General features: G+C 41.7%; 1 protein-coding gene across 1 annotated transcript in view; it reads left to right on the top strand.

Moving 5' to 3' along the window:
• The first annotated feature begins 13,916 nt into the window (after positions 1-13,916).
• VAPA (VAMP associated protein A) overlaps positions 13,917-25,563 on the top strand; it is a 33,067-nt gene continuing 21,420 nt past the window's right edge. The window contains exon 1 of the mRNA XM_080582817.1: positions 13,917-14,260. Within this exon, the coding sequence (XP_080438943.1) occupies positions 14,185-14,260 (76 nt within the window). The 5' untranslated portion in view covers positions 13,917-14,184. The remainder of the gene's footprint in view (positions 14,261-25,563) is intronic.

Genomic DNA, 25,563 nt, shown 5'->3' with positions numbered 1-25,563 from the left:
GGGGCAGGGGGCTGGGGCAGGGGGCCTCCAGAGGGTCCTGACAGCCTCAGCCGTGCTGGGATTCTGTACATAATTCAGGAAAGCCTAAGTAAGCTGCTTGTAACTACTATCAATCAGTGTGTTGGAAAATCAGAAGTGAATGCCGTTTTTCCTTCCAGTGTGGGGAGTTGTGCCCGTTGACATACAAGTCCTTGCATTGTTAGTGGGAGGTTTCACGTGGCTTGGGAGCATGTTCTCGTAGTGCTTTAGGTTAGTTTGTAGTTTTATTTTGCAATGGGGGGGAACTGTACAGTTGGCTGGGAAATAAACCCTCTCTGCTTTCCTTTTGAAAACTGAAGGTTGTGTCTCAGGGCACATAAGGAAAAGTATTTGATGTTACAGGCTTCAAAAACTTCCCTAATGCAGCTTCAGTCTTTCTGCAGAGAGCATCATAGGACACCCTGCTGTGATCTCTCGAGCACTCTTCTGAAATGAGGACAGAAAATCTGATGAAACAGTTTGTGTATCTACTTCATACTTCCACCCCCTCACCTAATCTGCGAAAGTGTTTAGGCTACTATCAGATTTGTGAAATACCTCTTTTCCCTGAAAGGAAAACAGTAAGGTGTGCGATTTTTCTTTTCCTCCTTGATGTTGTTTTACGCAGGGCTATAGAGTAATTTTCTTAAAAGCGTTAAAACACTCACAGGAGGACAGACTGGCTGAAAGTATTTGTGCCAACCCCTCCATTAACTGGTGCAGGTTACTCCCTAAGGACCCAGCTTCAACAATAGGATGCATTCATGTCTAATGGTGTTCTTGACTGTTAATAAGATCTGCTTTTGATTAGATCTATTTAGCAGCTGGACCAGTGCTAATTTCATTGTTTGATATAATGTAATTGCTTTTTTCACTGTTCAAAAATAAGACTCCTCACTAGAAACTGTAAAATCAATGGTTGACCACATTTAGCAGGTTAAGATGAGAAGGAATAAGTAATAGCATAACGTAGCATAATACAGCTTGTCTGAAAAATCAATTTCAGATGGGTTTCTTCTCTCTGGATTAAGCTCTGCAAGAAGAGTCCTTATTGCAAAATGTCTGTATTTTTATGCTTCTGATACTACCAAGTGTGTCCTGATACAGATTAGTTTGCTTTTTCACTTATCACCGCTATGAACTTTGTAGGAATATGAGGACATGCTCATTATATTAGGATTCGTAATCATGTGTTTTCAATAGATAAAGTGCCAAAGTGTTATTCAAATTGTTCTGTAACACAGTTATTGTGAAAGCTCGAAGATAATACACTGGCAGAACTTGAAGTGCAATAGGCTTGTACTAACTTGCATTTAGTGTCATAGCAATTAACAAGTTTTTAATAAGATGTCATTAATCAGTGCATAAAAGTCCTGCACTAGAGCGGAAAAGAATTTTGAAGCTTCTGGTTAGGTATTAAAAATTTATCAGCTTGGGAAGGATTTATTTTTTTCTAGCTCTTAGATTACTCCAGTCAGAAATCATTTTTATCCCTGAGACACCCTGAAGTGTTTCAAACAAATACGCTTCCTTTGAAAAGTGCTGACCTTGTTTTCCCAAAGCCTCCCTGAGAGCCCGAACCTTATCTTTCTGACCATCTTTGTAAATTTCTTTAAGACACACATAGTTTATGATGAGAACCTTAACCTTTCTGATTCCCACACTCCAGGTATTTTAGAAAACAAAAATACATTTCCACTGAAGTACGTTTCATTCACATTTATTTTACGTAGTCAATGCCATTCCTGCTCCCTTCACTGCAGTAAAATACATGTTTAAATAAGGAGATAACTAAATCCCTATTCCCCTACAGTAAGTAGAGTACTCTAGGGAAAAGATCTGTTACAGACTAAGAGAGAGGCAATCACTAGGCTTCTGATGACATATTGACAAGTGCCAATCAATAAGGAAGTCAGCTTACAAGTCTAAGAGACGCTCTTGAGGAAAACGAACATCACATTTCTTCCTGTTTGGCAATATACCGTGATTTGGGGGGCAAGCAATTGCATTGCCGTTACTGACTTTGCAAATAAATAAAAAACGAATGAGCATAGTTCCGGTTTCTCTTTGCTTGTTTAATAGGGTTGAAATGTAGGTTAAGCACCTTATAAAAGAAATCCCTGCTTCTTGTCATCTTCAAAGAACCTGGCTGCTTTGCTGACAAATAAATGTCAGGAGATTTCATAGCAGTTTAGCGTTAAAGAGGAATGGATGCAACCTGGATGACACAGTGCATTTCAATATGCTTTTCAATATGCTAACTCCGCAAAAAATCAAGTCATCAGCAAACCTAGAATTACTACCAACTATCCGAGTTCCTGTCTGTGTTCATCACTCATCATATGGTTACGTTTCTGCCCTGTAAATCTTTACCCAAAAAGCATAAAATGTGTAGTAGGAATCTAATAAGAGCCCTCAGAAAAGACATTCAAAATAAATACTTAGATTTTCTGTGCCATTTCTTAAGACATTCAGGAGTCAAAATAAGAATGAAAAAGCTTTCCTGGCACCACTCCCTTTAGAAATACTATTTGTCCTCTGAGATTTACCACACTCATTCTCTGTTCTCAGGGAAAATTTGCTTTCAAGGTGGCAATCTGAACCGCCCATTGGCACCTAACCAGCTCTCCTCCTACGACACAACCTTTAACACAAGAATAGTTCTCCCCATAGTCACAGGAAGGAGGGGCAGAAGTCTTATTAACATTAGTTTCTAATGGCAGTGACTCTATTTCTTGGCAGTTTTGCATACAAAGGAGACTTTGGAGATACGCTGGAAATATGAACTCATAATGATTTAGGCTCTAAACAGATAAACTTGTTTCCTCATGACAGAGATAGCTGGAAAGGAATCTCATATTTTTTGGAATTTTTTCACCACAGTATTTTATTCTTATTATTTATTATTTTTTACTTTTTAGAAGCTGAAATGTCTGGAGAGGAAATAGTTTTCTTGAAATGAGAGCAAGGCCAGAATGTCACGTTGGCTATAAAAGTCTGAAGAGGAAATAAGGAACACAAAATGTGACGATGTCCTACCCTTGAAGATACTTCTTGAGGCTGGTCACAGCCCCATTGAGGTGGTAGAGAAGGAAAAAAAAGAGATGTCTGAAATAGAAAATTTGGATTTGGGGTAAAGGTCAAATATATGACCAAATATATAAATGGTCAAAGTGCATACACATGCGTTTCATGACACAGGCACATTAACACCATTGTTGCTTAGGAACCTTGGCCAACAAATGAGCATAAACAAATTCAAGATTAAGAGTGCATCAGATGGCTAAAGGCTCCACCTGTAAAAAAAAAATGATACTATATCTTTACCTGTGGTTATGCCTGAATTTACATAGTACAAAGGCCATTGAATAAAAGATGACACACATTCACGTAGTCCATGACACACAGGTCAGCAAGTAGGAGCCTTGCACTACTAATGACTGGCTAATGCATTCCAGTGCACTTACGTAGCCATGCTGCCTGCATGGTTTAGCTTTTCATGAAGCTCGATTCTAGCTAAAAGACGTTTTGGCGTGATGGGTTGTTTTACATGGAAAGGGCAAATTGTTCCAGAGAAGGCTAAGGAAGAAAGAATAAGATGGTGACAAATGTATCCAAGTAGATTTACATTGACTTATTTAACCGCAGCATGTAGTATGTACTTAAGTACTTGCTGCTGGGAGTATAAAGGCTTTACAGTAACAAAACATCCATCACTGGAAGATAAAATGGGGGATTTTTTTTTTTAATTTTATTTTTCCCAGGAGGAAATTGATGCCTTATAACATCCACAAGACTTGAGTCGTCAAGTTATCACTGTCAGCAGGCATGTCTTTCAGACACCTCACCTCATCTCACTACAAATCACACACCAGTGAAAGATGCATGCCACGGCAGAAAATTGCACCCTTTCATGTGTGATAGATACAGTTAGAAAAATTACAGGGCCTGAAGCAACTACCAGATTAGAAAGAGAGCCTCCGTCTGAGAAGCCTGTTTCACATCACATTGGTGACAGCGAGATGAGGAAGTCTGGGAGCTATGGGTTTCAAAGCTCCGTGAAAGTGGTTACTTGGCAATTTGGCAAGATGACTCAGCCCATGTCTCTGGAAGTGCAGGAGAGCCTGAAGTTACTGAGGCTGCCTTCTGACACGTCTGCTTTTGAAGAATACTTGCTTATTTATTTATTTTTTTTTTGTGAAGCAGTGCCACAATTTCCATGATCGATCCCCATTCTCCAAGATGCTTGAGGAAAGACGTTATGCTTCCTGCTATTTTGCCCAGCCTCGGACATTTTCCTTCCTCTTAGCAAGTGCTCCAAGGCATAACTAAATTTTGGATGTTAGATAATTCTGATGTGTATTTTAAGCCAGCCAGCCACAGGCAAGAAAGTAGAAATCAGATCATGCTAGAAATGTAAGCAAGTTGTTCCAAGCTAAGTGGCCCATCTGATTTCATACACAACCATGCCATAGAAAGTGTGTGATGAGATGATGCAAAAATTTTCTGAATTAGCACACTGTCAGGCCTCCATGGCAACTCCATTACTTGTGTCACAATTGGCCTCAGTGTTGCTTCATACAAGAGTAGGCTTCACGGGTGTTTCTGTGCATCTCGAAGTTTTCCTGTGAGGCAACTGCAGATATTTCACTTCCTTGTGATGTCATGTGGTAGCTGCTGATGGCACAGTTGAAAGAAAGTGTTGCATTTTATTAGCTACCCAACTGGCTTGAAGGTAACAAAGACAATAAAAACTGAAAATGTGCAAATGTCTGTTTAAGCTCACCTTGTGTAAACTCTACTGCTCTACCACTTTCTAGAAAAGTAGTCAGATAACGGCTGGACATTGTTACGTTCATCCCATCACATGAATTATTTCTGCTCATGCTGAAGAACGGAACCAGCTATGTTACACAGGCTGAAACGGATCTGAAGTCTAGTCAGTTCTTATGTGGCCAGAAGCCCACCATCCTGTCCAGTCTTTTATAACAAGATGTTACTGAAATCTGTTAGAATTGAGCCAGTGTCCCAAAGGACTTATTCAGAATTCTACATCCACTTCACCCTCTGAAAGAGAGAAAACATAAGATTTAAAACTTCATTTCACTTTCGAATAAATACAAAGACAAAAATTGTGAAGAAATATCATGCATGTCACTGGAATATGCAAGCTTTCCCAAACTCATGACCTACAGTTTTAAGGGAAGAGCCTAATTCTCAGATTTAAAGTGTAAATTTGTAAAAATGTAATGATGCGATTCCTTGATTTACTGTGCATCAAAATCATCCAGATCAAGCCTCCTAAGATTTGCTGAAGATTACATGCCAGACTTGGAAACTCAGCTTAGAATGTGAAAATTGCCTAAAAAGTGATCTTTCTGGCTTAGCCAGCACTAAGATTGAACATTCAATATCTTAACTTGGTTAAAAGTTTCATTACTGATGCATAAGCCAAAATCCAGCTCAGCTCATTTTGTCACTATCGTATCGTCCCTGAATAGCTAACAAGAGGAAAATGCAGTATTTTTTTTTTTTTCTGAGTGAGTGAAATTTAGAAATACACCACATGAATGGTTTCTGGAGAAGAAAGCAGTTTTTACTAAGCTATTTTGAAAAGCAGATTTTTTTTTTGTATTGCAATAATGAAGTGATATGAAATTCTTTCTCTTATACTGTTTGTGTGAGAGACTGTTCATTGGTGAAAGCAAAACACATTTAAGTCTTCAGGGCTGAATGCTCCCAAGAGCATTACGAAAATTGGTGGAGATGCTCTTTGAGCCATTCATATTCATTCTGAACAAATATTGGTGCACAAGGAAAATTGCGGATGACTGGTAAAAAATGAATGTGGTGCACTGTAAAGAACAAATATGATAGGTTCGGATAATTACAAGCATGGGTTAAACCTTGGGCAAAATACTATAAAGACAGACAAGGGAAGCAACTAGGAATTAATTCATGGATAGTAACATACGTAATGTTAATCAATATCTTTTTAATCAGAAAATAGGTGCATTCAAATCACAAGAGATAAGACTAAAATGCAGTTGCTTGAGGTAGATGTATTGACTGAAGACATGGATTATTTTAAGTCATTTGATGTAGCCCTGCATGACAGTCTAGTAAAGAAACCAGTACTATGCAAAATCAATTTACCTGCATCTAATGCTCTGAGAACCAATTAGCAGCTACATCAGCATGTTTCTACTCCCTTCTAATGGGTTATTAACAGCTTCAAAGGAGCCAATGAAGTTCAATGTCTTTATCAGTGATCTGGAAGGAAACATAAAATCATTGCTGGTAACTCTGCAAATGACACAAAAATTGCTGGAAATGGAAAGGAAACAATGAAGGCAACAAAACAACATAAGGGTATTTAACATCTGCTTCAGATCTTAAGGTCGGTATTTAAAGCCTTAAGTCAATATTTAAAAATAGGATGAATTTGAATGTGGAAGAGATACTATCCCCTATCTGCTGGTGGTGGGACTTGCACCTTTCTGAAGCCTCAGGTGCTGGCCCAGAAAGGGATGGTGGCAGATGAACAGACAATACTCTCTGATCCACTATAGACTCCCATTTTCCTCATCTCTATTTGCCTTTCTCAGGAAAGGAAAAAAAAAAAAAAAAGCAAGGAATTGGCCTGGAACAGGAAAAAAATTATTCCAGGCTTGCTGTGGAGGACTGTTTTCCTATTAAATTGGTAGTGATTGCTTCTTCTTGTACTAGGGACAAAGGAGAATAAAAAGCACCTGCCTCATTTGAAGGTGAAGGGATGGGAGGAGAAGCTTGCACGCCTGTCTGTCTGCCAGCAAGCTGGAAGAAAGGGGCAGGAGCAATGGGGACTGGGAGAAGGGAAGGGGAGAAAAACAGCAAAATAAGACAGAAGTAGGTTTGGGGTGATGGAGTGGGAGCAGAAGGGTCTCAATCCACTGTAACGTGTTTCCCTCTGAAAAGCAGAATTGAAGCCAGGAAACCTGAATAAAACAGCAATTGCTGTTAAAGCCTGTATAAAAAGGCATGCTCACAAAACATATGCAAGCATGACTTTACGAATTTAACAGTGAAACGTTTATTTATGTGGTTCTCTGCAATCCTATTGTAGGCACAGAACCAAAACGATGGGGGAACGGGGACACTCACCTAACTTGTTTGGTGTCAGGGCAGGGGGAAATGGTGAATATTCATGGTGGGAGGTGGTGAGCGGTGCACACGGCTGCTGCGCCCACAGCGCAGGCAGGATCTGCTGGGGGGCAGAAGGGACTGGGCTGCTCACAGGGAAGGGGAGCGTCAGGGGACAGCACACAGATCAGTGACAGATCGCTGGCCGATGGCTGTGGGTCATCTGGGGGTGGAAAGGTCCCACATGGGGAGAATCTGACTCAGAGCATCTTTCGCTACATGGGGGTTTCTGCAGGCTTTTTTACCCCTAGCTATTTCAAAAATGTGGTCTTGAAGGACATTGCAAAACGCTCGATGTATTCCAGCTTTGTCTCTGCAAAGTGTTCATTCCTGTTTTCAGGTGACCCATCAAAGCACCAGAACAAAGTCTGAAAGGCACGTCCCTGTTTGTGCGCAGTGTATCAACTGCATGTTGTAACCTAACGGCTTCTCGTGGGTATCATTTGTACAATTAAGCTATAAATAATTCAGTATTTGGCAAAGACGCCATCAATAATATTACACAGACTTCCATCCTTCCCCCTCCCTCTCCATCCCCGCCGTCCCCGAATGTAAAGTAAATGAATATTTCATAAATGATCACTCAGGTAGAATGCCCAAAGCTTACGTGCAGACACAGAACACGTTTGCAACAAGCTGGAATAGGGAGGTGACTCTAGAAACCTTGCGTCTTTACTCCTAGATGCAATGAATTAATCATGAGAAAAGGTCTTCCATTTGTGTATTAACCATGTATTGGTAACCTTAGCTTCCGGCATCTGTTTGAAGATCACTGTGAGCACTTGTCTGTCTCCTGCCCCAAAATGAGAGGGCAAGAGAAATAATTTCCAGGAACTGGGTGCAGCCCACCAGTGCTGAATCGCTGCTGATGCCCAAACGAGCTGTGATTTTGCAAATCTGTAAACCCTTAACTTTACACATCTGAGAATTCCTCTGGATTTCAGTGGATCTAATCCTATGCTATTGCAGAAGCAGAACTTTTGCTGGCGTAAGTGCTTGTGATTTAGTTGATCATTTGGAGCTGAGGAACATCTTCATGCTGTTTGGTAAGAGACTACAGGATCAGGAACGGATCTCTCCTCATCAGTCACTATGCAACCAATCAAATCCACTGGCAGCCGGAATTTCTCCACGTCTCCCCTTCTTTTCCTCTGCCCATTTTCAGGCTCTCTGCTAACTGATCTTTCAGCAGACACAAACAAACATTTAGTGCTCACATTCAGGATACCTATTTATTTTTAAAGTGTTGTTAACATAGCTTTTTGCTGTCTCCTTCTGTCTTAATCGATGTAAAAAGTAGCTGTCTAAAATGTTCTTCCTTGAAAAAACTTGCTAAATTTTCTCCTGGGATCTTCTCCTTGTCTCTGTCTTCAGAAAGCTCTACTCAATTTTGTATGAAGAATATGGCACTGGTTGTTCAGTGTGTGTTTACTTTCCCTTGTAACCATTGCAAACTAATGTACTCTGGGAAAATGAGTTGGATTCTTCTCTTTCGCAAATACCGTTAACAGAATTGTCGACCAAATTCCATCCTCAGCTCCAAATTACACACTCGGTTAGGGCTTGATCCAACGCCTAGTAACGGCAATGGAAAAATTCCCTGATTTTAATGCACTGTAGTTCAGACCTTAGGGAACGTACGTTTCCACTGCAGATGATTGGTTTAATCTCTGAGCACATTGGAATGTATACAAAGAGAGAATCATAGGGTTGGAAAGGACTGCAGAGGTCACATCTCAAGGCAGGATCAGCTAAATTTATATCTCCCAACAGATGCCTAACCTGTTCTTGAAGGTCATTGACTGGGACTCCATGGATTGCCCCTCCAGGCAATCTTTTTCATTAATTATCCTCACTGTTAAAAAGTTCTTCGTATCTGTTCCTAGTCAGCTCTTGCTTCAACCTACTCCCATTATTTCCTGTCCTAGCCAAAGTAAGTGAGAGCAAACTATTTTCTCTTTCTGTGCAATGTAAAGCTTTTGATGTATTTGAAAAGTATTATCATATACGTGACTCAATCTTGTTTTTCTTAGCCTAAACAACTTCAGTTTTTCAATCTGTTCTTGTGTTTAAATCTGTCTGTGTTCTGGACCTTAGTCATTACCGGTGCTCTCTTCTGGAATCCTTCAATGATCCCACATCTTTCCTGAAGGGCAGTGCCCAGAACTGGACACAACACTTCAGTGCAGGTCTCATCAGTGTTTAGCAGAGGGAAAATATGTCTCATGCACAGTCTCAGTACAGTGCTTGTCTTTTGCACTTTGATACAGCTTTATTACCTTGTGTCCCATTAGAAATGAACCTAGGTACAATTGATGGAAGGTACAAAGATGAAACTTGAGGGCTTCTTGGAATCTCTCAGGAGATACTGAGGGCAGAATTAGCATCATAGAGCTTCTGTGCATATTAACAGACCAAAGGAAAGGTGAAATTTGAGTCCCAGTTGCCACACGAGTTCCCCAAACAGAGACTGAGAAAGCCCATGACTTTGTTGGCATGAATATCAAACTGGAAGAGAGGTGTAATGACCGTAGGACACCATCATGCTGTTTCTGATGGATTTCTTTTCAGGCTAAGACTGTTAGTTAATACATTTTTACTCTTGGTAAAAAGGAAGGGAGTTTCAACTATGTACTTGTATTTGTATGCTTATCTATGCATATTTTATTTCTGGCTGCGTTTCAGCATAGCTTGTACATTTTTAGAAATGCAACACCAGCAAACAACCACTACCACATTACACATTCTATATTTTGTATATTCAATTGTCTCATTACATCCCTCGTGAATATATGTGGACTGTAAGAACCAATTATTGAAAACAGTATTCAGAAATCCATTTCCTCAACTGCTTTGTCTTTTATCAAAGGACTAATGGCTCTTAGCACATTTGAAATTGGCTTGGGACTCATTTGGTTCTTTAAATGCTACTTTAAACCACAAGAACAAAATACCATTTTTGTCTTGTTCCTACGTAAGTAAATGGTCTAAGGATTTTTGTGTTCAGAAGAACAGAAGCAGGTCCAAAATATGAAACATATGCCATTTTTTTTTTCACTACAGCTATCAGAATGCTGTTGTAAGTTATTAGTTTTTCTCTACTTGCATATTCAACTTGCATCGTACATTTTTCTAATATTGTCACTAGGAAGAGAAATACACTTTAGTTGAACAAAGTTGGTGATACTCGGCTAAGATCTACTTTTCTAGCCTGTGGTAACATTTGAATAATGCCATAAATCTTCAAAAAGGCATGGACTGTGATTTTGCCTTTGATTTACAATATAACAAGTGAGCGGGCCTAAAATTATATATGGAACTCATTAGCAGCCAAGTAAATTATGACTAAAGCCTGCTGTAATCTATGTGTATGCTATGAATAGTTCTGTATTTCAGAAGATAAATTGCAGCACCAAGAGGCCAGGTATTTCCTTAAAGAGAAATTCAAACACACTCTTACCTTTATAGTTTTGCTTTGCAATATTCACTGACTTGACAGGGCAGGATACATATGTTAGCTCAGTGAGTGAGATGGAGAGTTTTTCCATTAATGTGACAAGTAATGTGGCACTTGGTTGCTTTTCCTGACAGTCTTAATAACACCAAGGAATTGCAAAGAAAGTCATGATATTGTTTTACTGCAAGACATGTGCAAGTTCTGAGTTGGGGGAACTGAATAAACTACCCGAATAATAAACAGTGGAAAACTGTATTATGAAACCAAGTCTACATTGATACTTCTTGGGTATAGAAAGAGCTCATTTAATATTTAAAAGCAAACAGTTTTGAAAAATGTTGAGCCATCATCGAACTGAGATATTATAACGATACCGAATTCACAGTGTGAAAAAAAAACAAACAGTAAGATCTGCAAATACACAGGACAAATGTTAACCTCAGATTAAGCAAATGTTAGCCTTCTGCAAGCACTGATGAAGATACTAGAGGTACTTCAGGAATGACATCACGATCTCACTGAAATTGGTGACGGTTTGCTATTACTGCAATAGCTCCAAAATCTCCTTCCTGAACTGTGCTATGAGGTGTTAAAATAAAAATTAATCGTGTTGGAGAAAGTTGCCAGATACTGCTAATCAACAGCACAGGTTTTGTTTAATATAAAAATTAGCATCATTTTAGGTGAAATAAAAGCCTTAGATCAGAAATTATATTAAATGCAACAAAGCAGAGGAATGCATTATTAAGGTTGTAAATGTGCTCAAACAACAACAAACCCAACAAAATTAAAAATACATGTTCATACATAATTACCATTAGTGCACCCATTCCGTGTTTACGTACTAAGTTGGCCATTGCTATAACACAAACTAACCAGATTCAAGCACTGAACCCGGCTGCCAGGGAGGCCGTGAAATCTCTGTCCTTGGTGGTTTTAATGACTCCACAGGACAAAGCCCTGAGCAACCTGGCCTGAATTCAGTTTCGACCCTGCTTGGAGCAGGAAATTGAACTACAGCCCTCCTGGGGTCCTTTCCAGCCAGCCTCAGTGGTGCTGTGCTGCTCCCTCTGTGAGCAATAACATACTTGAGGCCATGGGCTATCTATCATTCATTCACTGCCTCTCAATATGCTGGTGATAAGGATTAACCCAGTCCTCCCCCAGCTTGCACACATCCATTGATGTTCAGGTATATCTAACGTGCAGCGATGTTAACAAGGTGTTTGCACTGGATACCATGCATGGGATAACCTGTAAGACCTGTTGTCATAGTGGAAAGAGATTTAAACTTGTGATTCTCCTCATATGTTCTTATATAAGAGACATATAAAAGAATTAGAAAAACAACTGCCTTCTAAATCTGGGTAGATGAAGTTTCTCTTGAATTTGTGCTTCTTACTGCTATTTTTTTAGCCCATTAAAAGGACAGAGGACAGAACCTTTGGTGGCATTTGGAGTTTCACAATAGCTCCTCGTGTCTTGATTCTTTGAAAGCTGAGACCCCGAAATTCTCCTTCTATATAGTTATCAAGTGATTCTGGAGCTGAATTATCACTTCTGAAAAATGTATTCTGCGGCTTAATCTTTGGTGGATTCATGAAGAGAAATGAAGAAAGAGTGGAGGTGATACAGTAAGAGCCCACATTAACAGAAGAAGAAAAATATACTACGATATATTAAAAATCCCTTTGTTTCCTAGTTTATCTTCCAGATCCCAAGGGTAAGAATGTATAAACAGAATGAACATTGGTTTTGCTAACCAAGCCCAACAGAGCATCAGACAATAACTCTAAATAATCCACTGTAAATAAAGAAAAGGACGCAATTTAAGATGTTGTTTTATGGGTGTCATAAAATAAGTATGTAGCTGGAAAACTGCAGCTGCAGACCTCTAGCAACATTTTCATGTATATGCCACATAACTCCACCTACTGAAGCCAATTCCAGTTACGTAAAAGTACTCTGAAGTGCTTTTCTTCAGCACGTCTCACTTATTTCTTCTTCAGTGGATGACGGTATTAAAACTCACGTTGGTATTTGCTCTCGGCAAGAGAGGCACAGAGGAAAGCGCAGAAGGAATTAAGGCGGCAGGCCTGGCAGTGGCAGGCCCGGAGCAGAGGCAGACGGCTGAAATGGAGGGTGAAGGCCCTGCTGGGGCCAAGGCAGAGCCCGAACCTAAATTACTCAGGGACCTCCCCTACTTAATGGCCTCAAAACCATTCTCTGTGTTTGTAGATGTGGTAGAGTTATTCACCAAGGACATGATGTGATCCATAACTCATACTGTGGTGAGCTGGTTTCGCAAGTAAAGCACTCCAGTCATTTTGATTTATTTACTATTGGGACATATTTATCAAACAGGCTTTTATGTCCCCATACGTATTCTTAGCATACCTACACCAGATTGCAAGAGAAGAAAAATAAATGTGTTGATCCTTCTGACTTCATTTCCATCACCTGTACTCCAACCTTGCACGAATGCAAGCTTAATTACATATCTTAGGGACAGATTTGTCTGAAGTTACGTGTAGGGGTAGGAGTCATCAGTTTCAAATGGATTTGGCTGTCAGGTTTTTTTTTTTTTTTGGTCACTGCTGTATTCAAATACCCGAGCATGTGGCATCTGCTTGAAAATACAGTATTAATGAAAAGACCTATGGTGAAAACGGTGCCTGGCAAAAAGGGCAAGGAAGACGGCAAAAATCCCTTGTTCCATGAGCTCAATGTCTCTCGCCATAGGGTCCCTATTAATATCCCTAAGCCTTCAAGACAATGTCTTTCAACCAAAGACAGCATTCCTGCTTTATAGTAGATTTTGGCAACGTCCTGGGCTAGGTGTTGGCAGCGTTAAAGGCAAACATCTTCACCTCGGGGCAGGGGCCTCCCAGAGTGCTGGAGCCACCCTGGTGCCGGCCAGCAGTGATCCTGCGGTGGGGATCTGGAGTTAGCTTTGAAGCCCACCCGGGAAGAGCCCAGTATCAAGTCAGAGCCACCACCAACCCCGGGGATTTCCAGACTTTCTGCCCAATTTGCCCGTCCCTCATTTCCAAACGGAACCCTCCATGCCCAAAACGATTTTCCCACCATCTCCATTTGGAGAACGGGGCTCCCCCTAAAAGACTACAACCCCCAGCATGCACCGCGGCCCCCCTTTCCCTCCGCACGGCATGCTGGGAATTGTAGTCCCGCCGGCCGCTCTGCAACGAGCCCGAAGCTGTCAGTGGGCGGGCGGGGAGGGAGGGAGGGAAGGAGCGGCCGGGCGCATGCGCGCAGCGGCCCCGCCGCCTCCGCCGCCGTCGCCCTCGTGCCGTTGCGCCGGGAGGGCGGCGAGCGGCTGCTGGGGCTGCGCAGCGCCCGGAGCCCCCGCCAGGGAGCGGCGCCGCCGCCCGGCCTCCCCCTGCCCCGCCGCCGCAACCGCCGCCGCTGCTGCTGCCGCTGCTGCCGCCGCCGCTCCTCCTCCTCCTCCTCGCCCTCCTCCTCCCCCCGCCCCCCCCCCCCTCCTCCCGCCGTAGCGAGCGAGCGAGATGGCGGCCGCCGGGGCTGTGGCGAAGCACGAGCAGATCCTGGTGCTCGATCCGCCCACCGACCTCAAATTCAAAGGTGAGGGGCGGCCGGGCGGCACGGCACGGCACGGCACCGGGGGGAGCGAGCCCAGCCCAGCCCAGCCGGCGGGGGCGTCCCGCTCCGCTCCGCCTCGCCGCCGCCGCTGCGAGCCCCCGGGACGCGGTGCCGGGCTCGGCCGGGTCCCGCGGGGAGGGGAGGGGGAAGGGAAGGGAGCGGCGGGGGGCGGGGGGGGGAGAGGGCTGGGCCGGGGGGCGCCGCCGCCGAGCCGGCGAACGGGGCCCGGCCGCCGCCATCTTGCGATCCCGCCGCGGCTCCAGCGCGTCCTCGGCCCCGGCAGCGCCGCGGCACGGCCCCGGCGGGCACCGCGCCCGCCCCGCCGCCGTGTCACCGGGAGGGGGCCGGGGCCGGGGCTCGGCCCGGCCCGCTGAGGAGGGGACCGGCCCCGCTGTCACCGCGCCCCGGGCTCCCGCTGTCGGTGCCCGGGCGGGCTGCGGACCCGTCGGGGTGCAGCCCGGTGCCGCTCAGGGGCCATTTTGCGGCGTGGCGCCGCGGGGTGAGGTCCCCGGCCTCCCCCCTGCCGAGGCTGGGCGCTGCGGGAAGGGAAGGGAAGGGAAGGGAAGGGAAGGGGGGAGGCGTGCCTGCCGCAAGTTGGTGGTGTCAGGTACCGCCTGCCAGCCCCCCGGCACCACATGCTGCTGTCGGGATAGGTGCCGGTTAGTGCTGCTGTCCCGGGGGGGTGGTTTATCCCCCCCTCCTAATAAACCGCGTAGCTGTGAAAAGGCAGGGTGAGCGATCCTCGAGACGTGTTTGTATGAGCAAGGCCAGCGTACCAGAATAAGTACTTTCCACTGTTATCAACGCTGTTCTCCGTTTATTTTTTATACTCGAGGAGAATCTCAGGGAAGGCTCCGGTTTTAGAATCAGTGATCTAAGGTTTTTCTCAAACCTGTCGGCGTTACCAGAACTTGCGCCTCAAATTTTGTGATTAGTGTCAGCACACGTACTTGCATAATCCTGTGTTTCTGTTTTATGTTCTGTTTTTAGTAGGCTCGTTTTTCATTGTTGCAGGGGGACCGAGCAGAATTTATGATGCAAAAATCTTTAAATGGGCAAGAACAAGGTTATGTCTATATTAGAGACGAACGCTGTATTTCCCCAAAATACCTTTGGCTGGCCTGGCTTTTAGAAATAAAACTCAAGTCTGGTGTATCAAAGGGATTTTTAACAAGCTGTACTTGTTTTATCGGTCCATCAAATCAATTAAAACCTAAATTCTGTTGGATCACACACCTTAATTTCTTGATAGCTTCAATTTTTAAATTGCACGTTCATAGATACAGCCAACACCGTAGCGGGAACTTATTTTTTTCACTCGTGTTGTTAAAATGCTGCCAGGTCTGCACTCAAATTTCAATTCACTGCATTCTTCTTGCAAGAACAGGTTGGAGGAAAATGCCTTTTTTTTTTTTAAGCTACGGCATCTAATTTGAAGCTTGCAAACATTGAGTTGTCTTCAAGCTGGAAGCAAGCTGTGTTTATGTGATATGGAACTGCTGGTTACAAGGAACACAGAATAAATACTAGATTTAGAAATTGCCAATAGGAAGCCGTTGTTGATCAGTAATCTTTATTGTGCTGTGTGTTCAGGTATTTAGAGTGCAAAATGTGTATTCTTTAGGCATAAACTTTGGTTTCAGGCTAATGTATATAATTAGAAAAATTTCTGTAGAGCAGACTAAGCAAAACCAAAATCTGAAGCATAATGAGACTGCAGTCTTAATATACCATGGAAAACACTCTCTTAGTGTATTATTGCCTCAATGCTCTATAGAAAGAGATGCCTATTAAAAGAGCATTGAGTGCTTTCTCAGTCAATATTTGCTAACTGCTTATTGTTCTGAGGTGTGCAAAAAGGTTTGTAGGCCACAAACAGTAATTCAGTCCTGAAGTGGTGTTGCATCGAGGAGTGCAATATTGGCAGGAGGGAATTCTGAGTATTATCTTTTAAAAATAATTGGTTACTAAGAGAGTGTATGACTCAATAACCGTAGCTTAATCGTAAGTGTAGGAAAATCATATGACCTTGGTTTAAAAAAAAAGTGTTTTTTTTTAATGTAGCTGGTTATTCAAAGTTATCTTAGTGGGAAAATTATTATTATCCATTATTATTATTATTGTCCTACTACCGTTGATGTATGTGTAGCAGAGATCCAGTTTAAGTCTAAACATCTGAACAGAACAAATAGTTCTGCGGGTTTCCTTGCCTCAGAATGTGGCCTGTAATGAATTTGCTGACCTTTAGGCTAGCAGTAGAACGTGTTAGTATGCTTTTATGCAAACAGTGACTTAAATTAAAAAGTAGGCAGGACTTACCGTAAGGAGCTCTCGTCCAGGTTTAAAATTCATCACTGTCTGATGGAACTCTTCTTGGTTGCTTATTATTATTTTTTAAACCACTTGACTCAATCAGCAAAAATAAGGGCTATAATGCCTCTCTGCTGAATTTTATTCCACACAATTAGGAGGGAGTCTGAAAAAACGTATCCCGTGGTGGTTAACACATTATGTATTTCCCTTGGTGACTGAAAGATTAGAATCCTGTTTTTCTAGTACCTTGCATTCCTAGATGTGTCAGCCATCGATAGCGTTTTCGAGTCATGGGTGTGAAGCCTTCTGTGTCTATGATAGCTGGGTTTCTTTGGGTTGTGGAACCATCAGGAATACTATTGGAGAATCACAAAACAAATGAGTTTGAGTGTTGTACAAATGTAGCGAGGGAGAAATTGTTCTTAAAAGGTATGGGACTAAGGCAGTAGATAAGCTACATGATAATGCTTTCAGAGTCTCTGAGAGCACCGAGAATTTGACTTGTGGTTCTTGTCTAGTGGTCTTCAGCCATATTAATCCTGTAGGCTTTTTTTCTTGTGTATTTTAATCTGATGTATTTTGTTTAGCTTTTCAAACCTGAGGCTATTTGGATCTGTCTGGGACCAGAGAGGAAGAATTGAAACATGAGACAATTAAAAGGAGCTAGTTTGGAAGGTGTCTCTTCTGTCTCTTACTAGGGTCTGTTCATATGATTTGTGCAGACATAATCATCTGCAGCCTTAGTTTAGTGAAGATTATGGTAATTTGAAATTGTTTCCTTGTGAGTAAATCCATTTTTTAAAAAGGTACTTTACAGTTGTGTAGTGAAGTAGCAGCACTTGAAATTTTCAATTCAAATCTTTCTAGCATTGTTAATGGAAACTCAGTTGGTCTTCCTTAAACCAAAGAAGTCAATTCTGCATTTGCGAGTAACTTGTATTTAAGTTGGTCTTGGATGGTGGTCCTTTTTCGAAAAACATTCTCCAAATCTTTACATCAGTCATAAGATACGCTTTTGTAACATCTAATTGAAAATCAACACTAGTTGATTTGATGAGCCTTGGAAGATCAGTAGACAGCATTCAGAATTTGTATTTCATGTGCTTCAGAGGTGCCTGACTAGCAGTCGTATCGGATGTTACAAAAATGTGTGGGTATTCTAACTTGATATCCTTTATAGAAGTTCCTGCTTACAAGCGTGGGAAATCCAGTTTTTCTACCTTTGTAAAGGTCTCAAAATAGAGGCACACTTTTCCATTTCTTTTTTATTTTATTGAGGTTAGGGATAAGTCAGCAAGTAAGCAGCCTGAGATCAAATTTTGTGAATGTTAGTGCGCAATAAATATTCACTTTTGTGGTTTGAGTTACTGGAAGAGGTAGAACATGATATTTCACTTCTTGATTATTAATCTGATTCATACTCTAGGATTGCTAGTTTATTAAAATCATCTATCAGCTGGTATACGTTCAAACAACTCTTTCCAGGTAAGGCAGACAGCACCTTACTTAGACAGCTCATTCTGAAATGCGGATTTCCATGACCTTTTAAATCATACAAAAATACTGCTGTGGGTTATTTTATAATCATTACACTGCTTTTGGTAACGGTGAAAGCCGTGGGGTGTGTGTTGCTGCAAATCGAGAAGGTGGAATTTAAAGGTAAAAATAGCTCAATGTTAAATCTATCCCCGGCCCTCAAGATCTGTTGCCAGAATTGGCCCAGGACGCCTTTGGTGTAGGCCGGGTTTGAACTCCTCAAACGTGATCTCACTGCCTTATTTGTGTGGGTCTTGACCAGACCAAGAACGCACAAATTTACTTTATTCGAAGTACCAGTAAATTTGTGATGTCCCAGCTTTCTAAGATCGGTTAAAAAACAAAACCCACAGGTGATTGGGATGTCACTTTTGTGGTATCTTCCTTCATTCTAGAACATTTTTGGAACCGAACAGGGAGAGTGCAGAGAGGATAAAGTGGCTGTAACTGATCACTAGCACAGATGTGGCTTTCTGATGCTTTGAAATGATTCCATGTAATTTAATATTTTTTTCTGGGTGAGTATTGTATAGTGACAAAGATGGAATATCCCATAGAACGATTCAGTATTCAACAAGTGGTCATTGCCTCTTTTTCTTTTAAATCCAAGTTAATCCAAATTAAATCTGAAATTGTTCAGTCTTGTGTTTCTATCCATTGTTTCCTGGCTCACATGCAATATTTGTTAGTATTTTATTATTATTATTTTATGATAAGTATTAATGAAACGTGACGCAAAATGATTAGTGGGAATGTGTTGAGAGAAACGAAGAAAACTTTTTTCTGTATTGCACAATTTATTGCTTATGAGCTGGTAATGTGTTAATACTTAGGTTTCTACCACAGTGTCAGACCACGTTTAAAACTGACTAATGAACAGGGTCTGTGTTGGGCCGTGAAGTCACGTGCATTGTAGGTATTAGATAAAATTCAATAGTGGATTTTTTCCTGTGATGAAAGAAGATGACAGCAGTATGGATTTGGATGTTTTGTCCCTTTCCCTTCAGTTTATAGGACTTAGCATTGCATCTTCAGTAAACTGAGAAACACTGCCTGAAGCTGACTACCTTGTACTTCTAGTGTGCTCATCAGTATAGAAGCTTCCCCTTTATATTGTAATTAGGATGAAGTGCCTACTCCTTCTGCTTGTTGACAGCCTACGCAAGTGTTCTAGATCCCTACAATATATCATAATATTATATAAAAAAAATGTATCTCATGCAAACGTTGTACCATTGCTTAAGGCCAAATCGAGGAGCAGAACCTCACTGTGAACAGGAGAAGTTTTATGCATCAGTTAATAGGGCCGAATATTTAGTGCACTGGCTTTCTGCCGTGGTGGTGTAAATTGTTCCTGCTTTGTCTTGGCTATGCTTTGTGAGTGTGTTGTCCTTTCTGACCAAGTGTGTCTTTGGGAGAGGTTTCTTAACCAGACCTTTGCGAACATCAGTCATTAAAGGGTTATTACGCACTTGGCTTACAAGCCATAAATTTGAGTTGGAAAAGGCTGCTGGAGAGAATTTACTATGTGTGGAGTGGAAAAAAGAAATAAATCACTGAATAATTAGATAAGTGTTACATTTCCCAGTGTGAAAGTTGTCAAATCGCAAGGCTTTTACTGTCAGATGAGCCGAGTAAGTATATATAAGCTAATTGCTTTAAAGACAAACAAAAAAAATCAGCAAAATTACTGTAATAGGGTCGTTTCTGATGTGGTATTGTTGAAAATAGAAATGCAGAAACGCAGGTTAGAACTTCAGTAACTGTGTTTTCCTTACTGCAGTGAGACTTTATCTGATGCATAATCATCTTGGCCCCTTCAGCTTTTTCCTTTCGGTGTGCTGTTGAATAGTGTAGTTGTGTCATTGCATTGTAAATTATTGGGTAGCATAGGTGTAGACCTGATAGCTCAGGTACTTTGCTAAAGGTTACCCTGGTGTAGTACTTCAGGTGTTTGCTTTTTAAGTAATATGAAGAAGGAAGAAAAGAGAAATAATTGCCTGAATTTTAAAATACAGTCACATCAGGATTTTCCCTCCTGTTTCTCAGAGTGTGCTCTCACTTGGAGTAACGTTCAATTTGACACTTCAGTGCTTGACTAGATCTGACCTAAATTCTGTGCAAAGCCTTGGAGGAAAGAATAATTAAAGACATGAGGGTAAATGGAACATGGAATAAAATGCAGCATGAGTGTCCTGGGTAGCGTGTGCCAGTGTGGTCTGAGAGCTGCTTCCCCCTCTGTGCCTCTCCTTTGAGCTCTTCTGCGTGCCCCTGCTCCCCAAACAAAATCTGCTCTTACCCTGGGGTTTACTGGATGGCATTAGGTTATTTGATACAGAGGTGTCTGTGGAGCTAATAATTAAGTTGCAGGTAAAGAAGGATAGTGGAAAAGCTTAAGATGGGGAAGGAGCAGGCTGTAAAATGAACTGCAGCACAGCCGTCGGCCTGCTGGAGGCTTAATAAAGACATTTCCAAAGGGTGGCCCAGTGTCGTGTTTGAACTTGGCTCAGGGTCTTCTTTAAAGGCCTTGGTATGTGTGGGGTTGTGCTGGCGGAGCTCCCTGGTGGTGCAAAGGTAGGAGATGTGATGAATGGAAAAATAAAAGTGTGCGTTTGGTGTGTGCTAGTGACAGAACTGCTGCTTGATTGTTTCTCTTGGGAGTGATGAACGAGTAAGACTAGAGACTGGTACTTAGTCATAGGCTTGTCGTGAGTGTGACAAGTCACGAAAAAGGGCAAATATGAGACTGTAGTTGAGTAGTGAGGGAAGCATTAATGTCGTGGTGCGTGGCGTTGATGAAGCTTTATCTGAATACATCCCTGGCAGCAGCCCGTCAGAGAGAGTAAACCCAAGTGGGAATGGCGCAAAGGAAAAGTTACTAACAGGTGAAGCAGAGTAGCACGGTTTGTTTGTCTTAGCAAGATGAAGACTGCAAGGGGGTCTGATCGCTGTCTATAAATATATCAGAAGAGGTAGGCACTGGGGAAAAGAGAAGCTATACAAGTGGAAGGGGTAGGATTGGTACAAAACCGAATTGGCATTGAGTGGCTATGAGTGTGTTTAGATCAGCAGAAACCACTTGAATTTCAAATCTGAATCATGGCAATCTGAACCAACTTTCTAAAAGGAATTGCGGGCAAAATTACCTCCAACTTGTTTTCAATTCATCAGATACTGTCTCACAAAATGATTTATTTCTCCTGGGCTTTAGAAAGCTTCTACGAGGTCATGAGGTTAGAGCGTTCCTCAAAGCTTGGTAGGACTGTGGTGGTGCTTCGTGGCGCACTTCACCTAGAAGCCGGTATGCCGTCTGATGTTCCAAGGCATTAGAAAAGCTCGACAGAGATGTGCAGGGTTGGATAGCGTTCAAAGGTTTTTTTTATTTGTAAGAAGGGATGTTCATAAAATTAAGTCCTGTGCATAGGAGTTAGTGCTCCATATGCAAAGGAAACTTAGTAATTAGAACTCATAGGAGTGTGATGTTAATTTAGTATGGCTGCTAAGTGTAATAGAGCAAAAATAAAAATTGTTAGGGTTTTATTTTGGACACGTGCGAGACATCGTTTCACTTCCACGTTGGGGCTCGGGTGAGAGCTCTCGCTGCTCGTGTGGAAGTGAGCTGCCCGGTCCTGCAGCGGGGTTGTGTCAGCTCAGCGTGATGCTGTGACGGGAAGATAGTGAGGGAATGGGGTGTGCGATCTTGTCAGGCGAGGGGGTTGTCACCACGTCCAACTGAAAGCAGATGTTTGTTTCCTGAGTAACTGTGGGGTATGGTGAACTTGGCTTCCAGAGAGATGAGACGTTGGAGGCCTGGACTCTGTGCTTCTGGGGAAGGAAAGGTCGCCCTGAAATTGGAGTGAGCTGTTCACGTCTTTGGGAGGTGGCCCAGCACTAGCTGCATCTGTATGCTGAACATTTTAATGCCTTATATGTAAGCCCGTGTAGGCGGGTCTCTCTGTCGTGTGCCTGTTTTGTGAGGCTGGATGCTGTTTGTGCTAAATTTGTTTATTAAAATTACTCAGTTGTGCTGTTTGATTATTACCTGCAAGGACGCTGGGGAAAACCAGGAGGGTTTTGGTGTTCTGTTGTATGTTTCAGGCTGGCTTCTGATGTCCAGTTCTTTGAGCACACTGCTTTGGTCAAGCCTTCAAGGAAATCAGCCTTGCCGCAGCATACTGTGTGCCATTGCAGCTGTCAGCTGAGATAATTACACATGTTCTGATTGCTGCTGTATGGTTTGAAGTGTGTCTTGGATGTTGTGATTCAGATCAGACAGGTGTATCCAATTGGAAGTCGGATAGTTGAGCTGCTGTATACTTGAATATTTTAAGCAGCAGATCTGGGTGTTTCAGCATCCCCGGAAGCTTTTGTAAGCTATAGCAGGTTAAAATACAAAGAAAGTTCAAAAGAATAAAGGGGACAGTTACTTGTTTATCTAGCTCTGTTGTTCAAATGCGCTAGTATTCTTTGAAATCAAAGAGGCTCTGTAATTATCAAATTCATTAGTTATCTCGCCTCATCCAAGTAAAGAGAACAGTTGCTCCAGCAGGAAGGGTTTATGACACAGCCCTTACTGAGCCGGATTGCTTGTACATATTACTAGTTGTTTCAGGACTTTAAGCATCATTTGCTGTTTTAAGTGTTCATATTTATCAGTAGTAAAATATTTGTACTGCTTTTGTTGTTTCAACAGAGAACGCGTTGGGATGAATAATGCTTTACTGCTCGATTCCTAAGACTTTTCCTAGTAGAATTACGAGCTACCAGTTTTAGTATGCTTAGTGTGTCTTTGGCAAGAACAACAGTACAACCAAATAGAGCTAAATTGCAAGTAGGGAATTCACAATAACCTGGAGGTTAAGTTGAAGTAGGAAGCTTGCCTTTGACACTAGTAACATGACATTTATTCGATAATGGTACTCTTTCAATAGGAAAAATATCAAGTACAGACATATGGCTGCTGCTAGGTTTTAAAGCTTAAACTAAACACGAGCATTAATATCTTTGGATGAAGTTACTCCGTGTTATGTCATGTTATTAGTAGTGTTGTTGAGTCTAAATAAACCTTTGTCCATGTTTACCTTTAAGTGCAGGACAATCTCCTTTTAGCCTGTATTTTTTCCATTATATAAAGTAGATAATGTTCTGTTTACCAGAATTCATGATAGTCATCTGTGGCTGCACTTTACCCTTGAGATAGATGCTCATTGTGTTTTTACAGTGTTTTTTTTTGGCCACTAACAGCACATCAGGAACAATCTGGGGTGAACATGAAATTCTGATCCAGGAGGAAAATACAAGGAGAAAGAATGTTTGTTTTGCCTGGTTGGAAATGCTGCTGTGTTGTGTTCTTGTCTTTTCTCTGTCAGAATGGCAGGCAACAGATTTCAATTCCCATTTCCCTTCCACCAGCCCCCGGTGAAAGCATGAATGTCAGCATCGGTACAAGCACCTCTAGTAAGCTGCATAGCCTTATATATGCTCTACTTGCCACTTTGACAGAGGAGCACAAGCCCTTTTAGGATTAAAAATGAGCGTTGTCTCAGCATTTTTTTTTCTGAAGAAGAAAAAATCTTTGACAGATAAACCATCAGTGTGTTGGTGTGAGGAGCACGGATAAAATCTGATGTCACCCCATGATGAACAGTGCTAGCCTGGAATCAGCCTGCTGGGGCTATGGATTTTGAGGCTTGTCAGCTTTCTTATAAAGATTTTTTTTTTGCATTGTGGTATTTATGTGCAGATTGATGATAAAATTAAGAGTTATTTCTCAAGTGCCAGGGTAGCATAAGAAGAGAGAGATTCTGTATTTTTGCTCTGATATATGGATATATACCTGAGAGCAGTGACTATTTGTAGATATTAGTAATCTTGCAACTTCATCCACTGATTATTCCTGATCATTTGGAGTTATAATGTTGAAGTATTAATTCATGAAACCTAAGCTATTATGCTTTGTAGACCATGAATAAATTTAACACAGGTGATTTATTAGTTAGAATTTTTCTTCCAGCTGAGTTTATAGGATATTTGAATGATCGTGTTTTTGGTATTTCAAGGGGAAAAGGAACGATGTTCCTTGAAAATGACTGTTACGGATTCTTTTTAGGTTGTTTTCACAAAGATTTGAATATTAATTGCTTAGAAGTAGTTTATGGAAAGAAACATTTTTTTCTTGCTCTTATTTTTTTATGCCAGCTCTTTCACCTATGCTTTTTTCAGAACTATGAAATCCCATTTGAAGCAATCAAGTGCTTTGTTTATATTTGAAGTGTGCTTGTCTGACAATCAAGGTAGTTGGAATCACTACTGGACACTGGTCTTTCATTTTTAGACATTTTGTCTTCATTTTTTTTCAATATTGACTTTTGTTTGCCAGTAAAATGCACGTTTCAGCTTAATGTTGGCAATTTACTTTTTTTTTTTTTTTTGCTTCTCCTTATATCTTTAAAAATAAACATGCTTCTGTAGTAGAACCTGAAATAGAAATGTTTCCGGGGGCTTTAAAAATAATTGGATAAACTTATGAGGATAAATCTGGAGGTGATCAGGGCAACAGTATTCTTGGTGCAGTGAAAGAAAGCTGAAAGCTGGACTGTATGAAAACTAGAATGAGCTGTTATCTCCAAGTCCTTTGTGAAGTAACTCTTATTTTTAACTTACTGCAATCAGTATTCATATTTTTGAAGACAGTTGACATGTATCATGATGGCTATTTCAACTGGTTTAAAAAGAAAACAGAAACACCTTAATATGTAATGCCCTTGATGTCTACTGGTGCATTGCACACGATATCAGTGCATTGTGGGTTGGACATCACTGAGCATCTGTCCAGCCCGTTCTTGTAACAGAGCTTTTTTTGTTGTTCTGGTGCAACTCCTTTTTAAAATGACAGCAAACCTCTGGAAATACTTCTGTTTATGGTACTTGTCCCAGATGCAGGAGAAATGTTTACTGATCATTTTGTAAACTCCTTAATATTCCTGGATCACCTCCTAGCTCAAGAGCAATCCATCCCAACAGATAGGAAATCAGGTAAAAATGCACAGAGGCCCGTGTGGATGAACAAGGTGCTCCTGGCCAAACTCACATGCAAAAAGGAAGCTTACAGAGGGTAGCAGCAAAGGATGGGTGACCTGGGAGGAATACAGAGTTGTTGTCGAAGCATGCAGGGATTAGGTTAGGAAGGCTTAAGCCCAAATGGAATTGAGTCTGGCCAGGAATGTCAAGGATGACAAGAAGGGCTTCTGTAAATACATCGCTGACAAAAGGAAATGTGTGCCTACCGCTGAAGGAGATGCGGGCCCTGGTTACACAGGACATGTAAGAGGCCGTGTACTTAACACCTTCTTTGCCAAGTCTTCATTACCAAGAGTCAGCCTTCAGGAATCCCAGGTCCCAGAGACCAGGGAGAAGATCTGGAGCAAAGACGACCT

The sequence above is a fragment of the Anser brachyrhynchus genome (genome assembly GCF_964034855.1).
Source record: "Anser brachyrhynchus genome assembly, chromosome: 2".
Taxonomy (NCBI): domain Eukaryota; kingdom Metazoa; phylum Chordata; class Aves; order Anseriformes; family Anatidae; genus Anser; species Anser brachyrhynchus.
The sequence above is the reverse complement of the archived record's forward strand: the minus strand, read 5'-3'. Positions and strand labels throughout refer to the sequence as shown.